Raw genomic sequence first — 14,161 nt, forward strand, 5'->3', positions numbered from 1 at the left:
GTTTCTGTATTTCCAGGATAGGTGGGAGTCCAAATAGCGAAAACCCATCCTGTCAGACATTTCTCGTACATACTGTTGATATGCCACGAGTGTTCCAGGTGAAGATACCTCCTAAGATTTATTGCGGCCCTTGGGAGCGGTACAGTATGGCAATGTAGCCCTCGGACCCAAGAAAGTGGTGCACCCCTGCATTAGACAGAGCTGACAAACCTGCCGATCTAATGTGTATGGGGGGGCTACCCGACTTTTCCAATTGCAACCGTCGGGGGGAAAAAAAGATCGGCATGTCTCGTTTCAACACGCCCGATCCTTTGTTCTCACAGGAGATGAGGCTTATTTCTTTCTCACATGACCATAAACATGCACGCTCAGCCGAGAGGAGCATGCATGTTTATGGGGGACTCGGGAGCAATAACGGTCAGTTATTAAAGGTGTATGGCCGCCTTTAGCTTACAAAATACTCTACAGGGTACATGTTCTCATGTCTTAGCATCTTCCCATATGGTATTGGTGGTCCTAATAAGGTGCAGGGAGTTTAAAGGGCACTTAGTGTGAACCCAGCAAATCTACACAACGGGAACCCCTAGTAAGTAAGAGTAAGGACAGGTTCACATTTGGAGTTGTGATGTGGCTGCAATTATTCGTAAAGCAACAGGCCTAGGAAATCTTTCCAGGATCTCCTCCAAGTTAAAATAATGCATGTACAGAGAGTGGAATAAAGGGAAGAAAATAGTTGTCTGTCCACCGTAAAATGGTTTTTAATTTTAGACTGTTCCCTCACGATAAAATGTAAATTGTTCAATTCCCCTGCTGCACCACCACAGGAGAAATGAAGCGTTACACAGTTCTCATTGGGATCAATGGTCTATCTGTCATGTACATTTTTTCTACATAGTCAAGTTGAATATTTAGGCATTTCCTACAGATGCGCACCTTTAACTGGTGATGTGTGTGTGTGTGTGTGTGTGTGTATATATATAATATATATATATATACACACACACACACACACACACACACACACACACACACATACATACCACTATAAAAACTCCCGCTCTGTAGAGTTAGACTTTGTTATTAAGAGAGTTTCTGAACTACTACAGACTATAGAAAGTGAGTTTTAGTGAATGTTATCACCTGCAGCGCAACAAAACTGTTCCGCTACCATTTGCTTTCCCCCTGTGGTGTGCCAACCACCTGCCTGGCCCATTACACGCTCGTCTCTTACTTCCAGAATATAACTACAGAAAGATCTGCGGAAATTACAGTAATTGTAATGTTAAGTGTTCTCTGTGACGCCAATAACTATTTCCAGCAATTTAATCTTTGTACCTTCAGTGGGAGCGAATACCCAACTCTTACCGGATAGAAATAAAGAAATGACACGGGGGGGCTGAAAATGTCAACAAATTGTATGGAAAGATTTGGAGGAGCTTTCAGGTTGGCACCTTCAGGTCTGCAGGTATATTATAATGGATGGGGCAGTTGAATTATATATAAAGACATCTGCCGGCATATAATAGTATGCAGTTCTAGTCAGATAAGAGCTTCTCTATATTTTATGTCGGGTAATGTAATATTTTTCAGTTTTGTGGAAATTATTCTAATTGAAAGTAATACCAAAAGCCTTTGTCTGCAGCATTTAATCGGAAATGAGCCCCTAGGGGAGGTCCTATCCGTCCTGTGATTATTTTACAATAACTATATTTATACGATATAGATGTATGCGCCACAGGAGAACCTGCGGGGTGAGGTTGAGTCTGGTGGGTGTCAGCCAGTGTCCACTGATGGACTGACCAATATTAAATATTCGTCAGCATCATCCACTTCTATTCACAACGCCCAGCTAGTAAAACAAGTAAACACGCTGTAGATAACAGCAGTGGTTTTTATTTTGAAAAACGATAATTTTTGAGCAAGTTATGAGCAATTTTAGATTTATGCTAATTTGTTTCTTAATGGACAAGGAGTGTATGACGCTGACCAATCAGTGACTAATCAGTGTCCTGCACTTTGTGATCATCTTATTGTCAAGGGACCCTTTTTAGGGATTGTCCAAAACAGAGAACCGCGTTAAGTTTGTGGATCACTCCTCTGCTCATCGCATTAAGTTCAGAGCGCTGCAGGGCTTGCTGTACTGCTCTGAACTACCCAGGTGATGATCGGAACAATTTACAGTGATCTCCTTGTGGTTATCTTGAATTTTTCTTTGTCAATGGGGTCTACAGCAGCTACGCTGTAGCTCTGTAATGGAGGGCCGTGCAGCCATTCATCTCCATTACTGCACATAACTCATAGGATCCATGTACAACATTATCTCACAAAAGTGAGCCAGGAGGATAGCAGCCAGGTTATGAAATTCTATATACATGAGGTGTGATCAGGACATGGTCTACCATCTACTAAAATACACCATTATGTCTTGTTTCTTCCTTATATGGAGATGAAGATTTTCTTGCGGTCAACGCTACGTTTGTTCCTTCATGTCGAAAAAACACTTTTCCTTTCGCAAGAAAACAAAGCTTTTAAAGCAACCACAAAACGATGATTTTTCTCTTTTTTTATTTATTAGGCCCTCTGCACGGCGTACCAGCTGTAATTATAAACACAATGCAGGAAATAGTCCACAGCTTTAAATCCTCTCATGTTACTTGGCAGAATCAAATGAATCCGTACATGGCTTGAGCACAAGAGGGAGAGCCGTGCTTGCCCCCCCCCCCCCCCCTTCATTTTTTCTAACAATGCAGTGGGTGAGGAGCAGCCAGCAGACTGTATCTGGCACTGGAGCCATTTCTTGTGATGCTAGCCAGACACATAAGGATATAATACTCTGCAAAGTGTCATTATCACCTCTAAACCCAAGTGGCTGCGTGCTCGGTATAAAGAGAACTGTGTAACTGGGACACAAAGCACATTGGGCATATATACCTCGCCCTCTATACTGCAAGGGAGATCATCCGAAACCTTTTACCTGTAGCAGCAGCTAAATGAGTTAAAACAGAGCTGTCATCTCTCCCGACATAACCGTTCTAGTAAATACTTGATAGGCTATGTTCACATCTGCGTCAGGTCTCCGTTCCGACAGAGCTTTCCATCAGAATGAAGCCCTGTCTAACACAAACATCGGGGCTAGTCTACTACGCTATTGATTCCGTCAAAACGTCAGAACCCTTGCACAACGGAGACAAACTGAAGCCATTGGCACCGGATCAGTCACCATTGAAATCAATGGTGATGGAAACGGAAACCTATGGTTTCCATTTGGGTCAGTCAGGTCTCCGTTCTGATGGAAAGCTCCAACGGAATGTCTTAACGGAGCGCTAACGCAGATGTGAACGAAGCCTAACAGTTGTGGCACATTTTTTTCTCGTCATTGTGTGGTTCCTCAGTTAGTCCTCCTTGAAATATGGGTGGTGCAACTGGGTATTGCCATTCCCTTGATCAATAGTAAGTATGTCCCTACACTGATTAGATCGTGTCAGACTGTATAGAGAGATGCTCCATTGACCAGGAAAACGGCAACGCCTAACTGTCAATTTATTCATACATTTCCAGGAGGATCAACAGGGAAATGGCACAATGCAAAATTCAATGAAACGATGCTCCAGAATTGTCATTTTGTTAAGAATGTAGTTATTGGTAACCAGCCCACTTTAAAGAGGATCTGTCACTAGATTTTACAATACAAACATTATTAAATAAATATCTTAAGCCTGATGAATCTGGTGTACTTACTTCAAAAATCCATGTGACAATAGCTGTATAATAGTCTCTCAAGCTTTTCCTGCCTGATAACATAATTAGCATTTTATGAAACCAAGTATATGCAGGACGTAATCTCAATCTTTTCCCACCTATCTATGTCCCTACTGCCCCGCACCATTCTGAAATCTCACGCATACTCACGAAGAGCTGCAGTCTCCCTGGCTTGCTTTGCAGGATAAGAAAGCAGCAGATGGCGTTAGAAGCTTTAATTCTACACTAAAACTGCTGTTCAAAGACTGAAAACCGCAGCTTGTATGGAGCATGTGCCGGATTTCAGCATGGTGTGAGGCAGGACGGACTTTGATCGGCGCTTGTCAGCTCTAGGTGGGGGGGGGGGGGAGTTTGAGATTACATCATGCATATACTTGGTCTCATAAAATGCTCATTTCAATATCCGGCAGAAGAACTTTGAGAGAGAATTAAACAGCCATTCTGGCATGGATTTTCAAAGTAAGTACACCAGATTCATCAGGTCTAAGAGATAATTTTAATAATGTATGCAATTTGTATTGGGGAATATGGTGACCGATCCTCTTTAAACTTCTTTTATTAGTTTGCAGTGTATCAGATCTTAAGTATAGTGTTTAATTCTCTTTTTACATCTGCATCATGTCTTCCAAAACGCCACCAGTCATACATTTCATCGCACATTTAGGCATACAAGTCATGTACAGCATAAAACTACTAGTGCTGCTATGCTGAATTTACACACATTTGCTTTACATACTCGAAAGCAGTAGTTATATAAAACAATAGTATAAAGTTAGAGGGCAACTTTTTACATGCGACAACAGGGGCATTACTACCATACATAGGGGCCTGTAGCATAGTCAGAGATTGGCTCCTACTTATCAAGAGAGAGAGCATGGTTATAGAGCACATCGTCTGTATTAACCCCCTTCCTGACATCCACTGTCTGGTGGGGGAGTATTGACCGGGCTCACGGGCTGAGCCCGCTCCATAGAACGAGCATATCGGCTGTGTGTTAGAGCCGACACGTCAGGGTAACGAGTGGGATCCCGCTTGTTTAACCTGTTAAATGCCGTGGCCAATAGCGAACGTGGGGTGCTGTTGCTTGGCATGGCAGCCTGATGAAGGCCCCCAAGTCTGCCGTCTTTGTACTCATATGAAGCCCTTCCTAAGAGTGTGTCAGTATCCCGATATACTGCAATACATCAGTATTGCGGTATATTATGCAAGCAATCCATCGACGCGTCCCTAAAAGTCTGATCTATTAGAATTTATCAGTATTTGTCCACACGGTGAATGCTGTAAAAAATTAAAGCCACCAGAATTGCTGTGTAACCTGCAGCAACAGAGCACATGGAAGAGACTGTGATGAGCTCTGCTACTGTCCGGACTATAGTGTGTGAGAGGCGCTTCAGTAGCAGAAGCGCAGGTCTGGCACCCCATCCCTGTCCCCTCTTCCCCCTGTGCACTGTACTGTAACCGGCAATAGCAGTGCGCATGGGAAGAGAATGACAGCTCTGCTACTGTCCGGTCTCTGGTATGTGTGAGTGGCGCTTCTGAAGCTGAAGCGCAGGTCTAGCGGCGGCTCCCGCGCTAGACCTGCACTTCTGCTACGGAAGAATGTCAGATGCAAAAGACAACTGTGCTGCAAAAGGACCTTTGGTTTTCCCGATTGGCTGGCTGCTTAGGTGCATGATGGGAACTATGGGCAGATAGAATATTGCATACAGTACTGGCAAACATCACACACGGTAAGACATGCCCCCAGCAACCGGCCAGAATCCGGAAGTGTGAGAAAATAGTTGTGGATGGTTTCACAAGAAGAAAAAGCTGGGAAAAAAGGTACTTTGAAGTGAAAAAAATTGCTAGGAGTAATGTATTCACATAGAGGGACATAATAGCAGTTTGGGTTTTTTTTTTTTTGCGAAAGTTTAGCTACGCTTTAAAAACAACCCACATCGTAGCGCTGGATAACAGCAACGCCTCCCTCACAAAAAGGACACTTTCTGCATCTAAGCCGCTCTTACAGCCTCAGAGCCCCATCGCAGCTGAACAATATCACAAAAAATATAAATAATTTCCATATATGAATGATCACATTCAAAAATTAGGAATAATCAGTGTGTCGTTTACCCTTCCACTAAGCGGTTGTTATTGCTGCACAATAATATCACGTGACCACAGCAGCCAATCACTATGGTTTACACGTCACCAAGACTGGCTGCTGCGGTCTTGTCATCATAAAGCAATGACTACAAGTGACAAAAGACATCGGTGACCACAGCAACGTAATGGCACCAAATTTTAAAGGTAAGCATTGTATGAACCTATCAAGGCCGAATTCAGACAACCGTAGTATACGTCCGAGGGACGGTCGTTAAAACAACGGACGTCACATGGACGCATGTATTTCAACAGGGCCAGTCACACAGCTGTTGTTTCAACGGACCGTGTAAAGGGTCCGTTGAAAAAATAGAACTTGTCCTATTTTCTTGCGTTTTCAAGGGTGCAACTCGGACGTGAAAAACTTGTTCGTGTGAATCTGGCCTAATCCCTTTAAGGGTACGAACACACACACAGCGTAAGCACTGTGGATTTTTCGCAACGGATTCATTGAAAAAAAAAATATGCAGCGTATTACAGTAGCAGCGGTGTGGGTGATATTTCAACAAATCTTGTCCCCACACAGCAGCAAAAAGCCGGCGAAAAAAAACGACCCATAAATTGACCTGCGGTGCAGTTTCCTCAACCACAGCATGTCAATTAATGCTGCGGAATCGCTGCTCTTCTGTTGCGGGTTTTCCCTATTAAATTCAGTGGGGTGTTTAAGCCCGCACAAAGTGGTGTGCGTTGCGACATTTGCGGCGGAATCACAGCGATTCCGCTGCAAAAATCGCAAGTAATAAAAATAAAAAAAGTTATAGTTACCCAGAGTTCCCTGCTTCTCCAGTCTGGCCTCCTGGGATGACGTTTCATCCCATGTGACCGCTGCAGCCAGTCACAGGCTGCAACAGTCACATGGCCTGCAATGTCATCCCAGGAAGCCGGACTGCGCCAGAGTAGAGGGAAGGGGTAAGTATGAACTTCTTTTTTTCCCGGCGCTGCTGTACGCAGCAGATATTCCGCTGGAAAAACGCACCACAATGGGGATCGATTTTTCGGACGGCATTCCCTGCGGTGTTCAGGGCGTTTGATGCAGCGTATCCGCCCTGAACACGCTATGTGTGTTCGTACCCTACAAGCTATGTAAGCCTTTTGTTTGTAGGGCTTTTTAAAAAAAAATTTTTTGAAATAAACCGGCCCGTCAGTGTGTTTGGTGTAACTTTATAATTAGTCTTTATCTCAAAAAGTAAAACAAATTTTTAATACAGCTGCTCTGTACAGCTACAGCTGTATCATTCTCTATTACCTGAATCAGTTAGGTAACAGACACGCAGAACCCGCTTTCACTGAACCAGCCTGTGCCGCTGACCTGACGGGAGCAGGATTTAGTACTAGATACAGCTGCTCTGTAGACTGATACAATTCGCTAGCGGAAACGCAAGATAAATTGACGTGCTGTGGATTTTAAAGTACGCACCGCAGGTCCATTTACCTGCAGAAGAAAACTCAATGTGTACATGTCCTTTCCAGAAATCTCATTTACTTTACTAGTACGGTATTTACGCTGCGGATTTGCCGCACGCAAATACATGCGGCAAAACCACATGTAATACGCATTGTGTGCCTTGAGCCTACAGGGAACAACGAGCTGTATTGTCGGTCGACGCTAGTTTCAAAAGTGGTAAACACAAGTGATATCTGTCGGTGTAAAACCACCTTTAAGGTGATATTACATGACCCGTCGTGGGCCGTGTAAACAAGCGCTGATTAACGAGACAGCTCGTTGAACGGCGCTCGTTTGCTCCTGTCACACGGAGCTATGGATGGGGACGAGCGGTCGTTACTCCGATCTCTCGTCCCCATACATTATCATCATGTCGGCAGCGCTGTTTACACAGAGAGATGTGCTGCTGACAACCATAATAGTTTACTTTTTTAAAGCGATACAATCAGCAGATGAACGAGCGTTTGCTCGCTGATCGCTGCCAATTATCGGCAACGAGCGTTCTATGAACTATCGTTTACCCGATAATTGGCCCGTGTAAAAGGGCCTTTTGTCTATCTTCTGAGATTCCATCAAGAAGGTGCCGTCCTGGGCCGTGTAAACGAGCACCGATATGGACCGCTCGTTGATCGGCACTAGTTTGCTCCTTTCTAGTATGGGGACGAGCGCTCATTACTCCGATCACTGTTCCCCTTACTTTATTATCATGTCGGCAGCGAGTCTCCCTGTTTACACACCAAGATGTTCTGCCGACAACAATAATATATATATATTTTTTTAAACTATTCTATGAACGAGCGTTTGCCTGATTATTGCCGGTGTAAAAGGGCCTTTAGTAGCATCGATCTGCAACTAGTTTGTGTGAATCCAGATAAGACGCCTGACATGTAGGATTATTAATCCATTGTAAAGGCTGACAAATTTTACAATAGGGGATTTTGTCATTAGTTTGATGCATTTTAATGTGGGAGATTATCATATCTACACGTGGTACTTAGATTTAATAACTAATAGCCCCCGTCCTATTATTCCTTATCTTATCAGCTCTCACCTTCCAGTAACCTGTTCTCCAAAACTTCTGTCAATCATTTGCTTTGGTTTCCTGATCAGACCTCATAGCTGGTGGGATTATTGACACACCTCAAGCTTTATCTTTATTGCTTTCTAGTATATCCCTTGTGTAACATTAGTGTAACAAACAACTACGAAGGACACCACTCAATAGATAACCTCCTCCATCCCAGGACTGCAAACATCTCATAAATCTGTCGTTAAGAAGATTTATAAGGTTTTGGGTAAAAACAGTTAAAATAAGAACCTTTCTTTTCATTGTAATATTGGGTGACAACCAATATGGCTGCTTTTACAGCTCGCACAATGGGCATCACTCATTTACCAGACTACTAGATGTAATGCTATATAAACTAGACAACATTGTCCTTCAGGAGTATGAAAACGCTGTGCAGCAACCTCTGCATGGGCTGTAATACCAGCCATTAGGCATCAAGGGAGTAACCGCTTAATAGAGGTTAGCCCAGTCATCGGCAGATCCCTGCGGGTCATGCCATACATTTTCCTTGCAGCGGCCACTACTGGGGAATTACATGGCATTCATTCAAATAAATGAGTGACCGTATAATACATGGATGGGCCAAGTCTGCCAGAAGGGGGAGACACTTTATCTTAAAGGGGTTCTCTGGTCATTTTATCCTAAGGATAGGCCATCAATATAAAATGCCCGGAGAACTCCTTTAACAGCTCTCAGCTGTGACTTACAGAAGAGGGTCCCTAGCGGGGGATACCCCAATATTGTGTCCATATTCTCTAATAGGACATATAAAAATGGTGGTCTTATTGATTCAACCCCTTTAAATTGTGCTTCAAGCCTTCAGATTCGATTTGTTTATTCCATTGTTGTTTTTAACAATTTACACCAGGGGCCTAGAGGTGCTCAAGTTTTGTTCTCTTTGCTCTAATAACCAATAAAACCTTGAAAAAAAAAAAAAGTTCCCAGCCAGTGACCAACTATATATTTTTTGCAAAGAGTCTCTGACATATAAAGGCTAAATTCTGAATGGTTGCTATGGGCAACTGCTCTACTTTTCCTGCACTCGTTTACATAACACACTGGGGGTGATTTATCAATAGTCCAGAGCCTAAGGGGGCGGAGCATGACACAGGGATTCTCTCTTTAGTGTTCTCTAAGTCCCTGTGTCATGCACCGCCCCCTCATACCCTGCACTACACACAGGTCCTCTTTAAGTCCTTGAGGAGTTCTGTGCGGTCACCTCTCCCAAACTGTATGTTTTAGTAAATAATTGTATTCCCTATGAAATAACAATTCCAGAGTTTCTATTTTTAGAACTATACCTTGGGCAGTTCCACTATTATTCATCCCAGAAATTTGTGAATAAATTGATAACTGGGTGTAACGAGTTGGGGGCGTGTCCCTACAAAGACTGACAGAGTGAGATTGTGTAGGGACACGCCCCTCTTGATAAGGGGAATTTTAACACCCAATTGCTAATTTGGTCATACATTTTAAGGAGTAATAAGATTCTCCAGAATTGTTGTTTCATGGTAAATACAAGCATTTACTAAATCAGACATGTCAGGAGAGGCGATAGGTCCTCTTCAAAGGAACACTCAGGAGAAAATATATACACGGTCACTGACCAAAAACCCTTCAGCTCAGCCAAAGAGCTGCAGGACCAGTTTGTGGTTTAGAAGAAAGTGGTCAATCAAATACTTGGCTTAAAGGGGTTGTCCTGGCACGGGTTTTTTTTTTCATACCGATTATCTATCCACTTGAATAGGAGCAGTTGCAGTAATGCAGCACGGCCGCTATACTGTGACCATAGCCATCTACTTCCGACACTGACCACTGCATAACATCTGGTGCCTGCAGACAGCCAGAGCAGCTGATCGGTGCAGGATCCAGGTGTCTGACTCCCACCGATCATATACTGATAACCTATCCTGTGGATAGGTCACCAGTATGAAAAACTGCCCCGTGCCCAGACAACCCCTTTCCTGTAAGTCATTGTCTGACCCCTTATAGAGCCTTGAAACAGGACTCTGTTTATCAGCCAAACCAGAAACACCCATCCTAAGTAGTTGTTCTTTATCGGTACAGAGTAAGGATCATCTATATTGAAAATAGATATGTCAGATGGTCCATTAGAGAATGTGTTTATTCAGATGTATAATATATAGAATTTCCTGCACTATAAAAGCATAAAATGGGGTTTCTGCAGTGCCCCTTTTACCCAATACATATTTTTTTCATAATACCCTGTTACTTTTCTTTCCTAGCAGGAAAACCAGCGGAGCCTCCAAAAAAGATGTCTGTGACCATCCCATCTATGATGGAAGATGACGAGGATATTAAATATACCTCTGTGGGGTCAGATTCTTCTGGTGCTGATACTTTCTAAAAAACAAGAATGACTAGGCAAGACCAAGCCAGAAGAGAACTAAATTAACTATGTATCCTAGCTGAATGTGCCACGGCTCAAACCAGCCGTTCCAAGAAAAATGGCGGCGCCTCCTGACTGCTTGTATAGATCCGCATCAGTGGCTATTTGAAATTAAGAAACGCCAAGTGTGATATGATGTGTAAATACTAAGAGCTTTTCTATTTTATCATTTTGTAATATTGGTGGTAATTTATACATTAACATTAAACATTAGGATTTATCACTCTGTTGGTTTTATCTCTATGCATTTTTGTTGCTCTTGAAAAATAACGTGCATTAATTTTACCTTATTATTGCATTTACGTAAAAAGGTTGTTCGTGATTTTTATTTCCCCAATAGGGAACAATTGAAGTCGAATTACAAGGGAAATTTGTGCGCAACTTCATGTAGTCCGAGCCTTACAGTCCAGAGCACAGTGGCGTATCCTCATATGGGCGGTTCGGGCAGCCGCCCGGGTCCCAAGGCTCCCAGGGGGCCAATTGCACATAAGTTAAAAAAAAACTATGCAGGTGGGGGGGGGGCATGTGCGGGTGGAGTCAATTGCGGCCAGTTAACAGGTAGCCGGCAGCAAAGCACATCAGCTGTAGAGAGCAGACTGTCAAACAGTGATGTGAGGTGCTAGTCTCCCTAAGGCTGGGTTCACACGACCTATTTTCAGGCGTAAACGAGGCGTATTATGCCTCAATTTACGCCTGAAAATAGGGCTACAATACGTCGGCAAACATCTGCCCATTCATTTGAATGGGTTTGCCGACGTACTGTGCAGACAACCTGTCATTTACGCGTCGTCGTTTGACAGCTGTCAAACGATGACGCGTAAATTGACTGCCTCGGCAAAGAAGTGCAGGACACTTCTTTGCAACGTAATTTGAGCCGTTCTTCATTGAACTCAATGAAGAGCAGCTCAAGATTTACGAGCGTCTCAGACGCCTCGCATGATACGAGGAGGAGCTTTTACGGCTGAAACGAGGCAGCTGTTTTCTCCTGAAAACAGTCTGTCATTTCAGCCGTAAAAGCCTCTCACGGTGTGCACATACCCTGACAGTCTGCTCCTCTGTGCTGCTGTGCACGGTCCTTCCTGTCTACACCTCCAGAAGCTGCTCGATAACGGCAAGACTGCAACTAGGGGGTGAAGGACCTGTGGTGACGTCACAGTCACATGATTAAGGTCCTGGAGGCTGCCAGAGAACAAGCACCGCAGAGGAAGAGGCTGTGTGTGTGTGTGTGTGTGTGTGTGTGTGTGTGTGTGTGTGTGTGTGTGTGTGTGAACCTAGTGTAAGTCTATATAGTGAGTAGTGTGTGTGTGTGTGTGTATATAGTGTAAGTCTGTATAGTGTGTGCTCTGTGTATAATGTAAGTATATAGTGTGTGTGTGTATAGTGTAAGTCTATATAGTGTGCTGTGTGTATAGGGTTTTGTAGTGTGGGTATAATGTAAGTCTATGCAGTGTGTGTGTGTGTGTGTGTGTGTGTGTGTATATATATATATATATATATATATATATATATATATATAGTGTTTTATAGTGTAAGTCTATATAGTTTGTGCTGTGTGTATAGAGTATATAGTGTGTGCATGTATATAGTGGGTGGTGTTCGTGTGAATTGTATATAGGGTGTTTAGTTTCTAAATTTTTGTGTGTGAAATAATTTCCCACCCATAGAGCCGCCTGCAGTCAGTCAGATGCTCAGAACCCCCCTTGCAATATAATTTCCCCCATAGAGCCCTCAGTAGGTATTATACTGCAAGGGGGGGGGGGGGGTCATCACGTCTGAATGACTTCTGAGGTCTCTATGGGGGATAACTCCTCCCCCCCCAGAACCATAAGAGTCAGACGCTCAGACCCTCCCATAGAGCACTCAGCAGTCAGTCAGACGCACTGATCCCCCCCCCTTTGCAGTATAATCCCCCCATATAGCCCTCAGGAGTTATTTTACTGCAAGGGGAGGGGTGGTGGAGAGGGGGGCCCCAGCTTTTGGAACAGCCCAGGGCCTATGGTCTACTAAGTCGGCCACTGCCAGAGCCCCATTTACAACTCTGGTTGCCACTAGGGTCACGTATGCAACCAGATACAGACTGAATTATAGGAACTAGTTAAATGTCCTCTACTGCATTGCATCCTGGACGTGGTCATTACTCTATATTAGATGACTATATACAGTACAAACGGAGTGCTGAATATTTTGGGCTCATCCGCAACCTGCACAATTGTAAATGCAGGTACCAAATACCTCAGTAATACATGGGCTGTGTATTACAGATATGTATAACACGGACCTATGATACAAACATGTGCATGAGGCATTAGATCCCCCCCCCCCCCCCCCCCCATCCCAACATTTATTAAAAACTCCAAAAAGAAAAACACCCCTCACTGCTGAGTGCTGGACGGATATTTTCTAATACCCAGAATCATACAAATCTGAATAATGATGAATGTTTCTGGCCTTGACTTCAGACTTAACGTTTGTGTTTTGGCTTGTGTGTCTGTGTTCTGGAGCAGATATGACTTGGGGTTCATGACCGGACCAGTGCACTCCCTGCAGTAGAAGCCACTTGTCATACGGGCAATTAAAGAATACACGTCCAAAAGAGATGAAATATGTTCCATCTCACCATGTGTATTCAATCATCACAATCCTCAGGTACAGAAGCTGGATTGTATAGACTAAACACCCATTTTAGTTATGAACAAAACCAGAAACTTTTCATAGCCTTTACAAATGACCCCCCTCCCCAACCAGCAGCAAGTAGAAGACGTGAAGCTTAGTAGTATCACAGCAGTAAGTAGTGTTAGAGGTTCCCCCAGTAACGTCAAAGGAGCTACTAAGAAGTCTTGGCAAAAAAAAACAACAGGATGGCACATTATGTAATACAGGTAAAGCAGTACAGTAGATGTAGTACATCTAGTGTACTGCACTACTCTACCCGTTCTGCACTACTCTCTACCTGTACAGCATCTAGTCTAGTATACTAGTCTGTACCTGTACTACATGTCTGTACCGCAGACCGCCGAGATTACTAAACCCCCCCCCCCCCCATGGCTGCAGCCATGGATCTGTTCGTGCTGGCCAGCATATCCTCCCCAGGAGACGCCATTGCTCACTTCCGCTCCGTTCTGGTGTGTCCCGTAGGGTGCGCGCGCGCACCCTTGTGCCCGACCTTAAAGGGCCAGTGCGCACACATGAAAATAATCATCAATTAACACATGATCACCCTGGACCAGAGTTTCCCAACCTTTTCAGGCTCGAGGCACCCCAGGAAAAACAAAAAATTCTCAGGGCACCCCTATCAAAAATGGTTTACAAAACGACAAAAAATGGCTAAAAACAAGCA

General features: G+C 43.8%; 1 protein-coding gene across 7 annotated transcripts in view; it reads left to right on the plus strand.

The window, feature by feature from the left end:
• Positions 1-11,050, plus strand: part of KIAA0586 (KIAA0586 ortholog) — a 117,154-nt gene extending 106,104 nt beyond the window's left edge. For 5 of the 7 annotated variants that reach the window (XM_075843431.1, XM_075843432.1, XM_075843429.1 and 2 more), the window contains one exon: positions 10,661-11,050. In XM_075843431.1, coding sequence (XP_075699546.1) covers positions 10,661-10,782 — 122 coding nt within the window. In that variant the 3' untranslated portion in view covers positions 10,783-11,050. The remainder of the gene's footprint in view (positions 1-10,660) is intronic. The other 2 variants (XM_075843433.1, XM_075843430.1) reach the window with 1 other exon arrangement.
• Positions 11,051-14,161: the final 3,111 nt, after the last annotated feature.

Source organism: Rhinoderma darwinii, chromosome 12, assembly GCF_050947455.1.
Source record: "Rhinoderma darwinii isolate aRhiDar2 chromosome 12, aRhiDar2.hap1, whole genome shotgun sequence".
Taxonomy (NCBI): domain Eukaryota; kingdom Metazoa; phylum Chordata; class Amphibia; order Anura; family Rhinodermatidae; genus Rhinoderma; species Rhinoderma darwinii.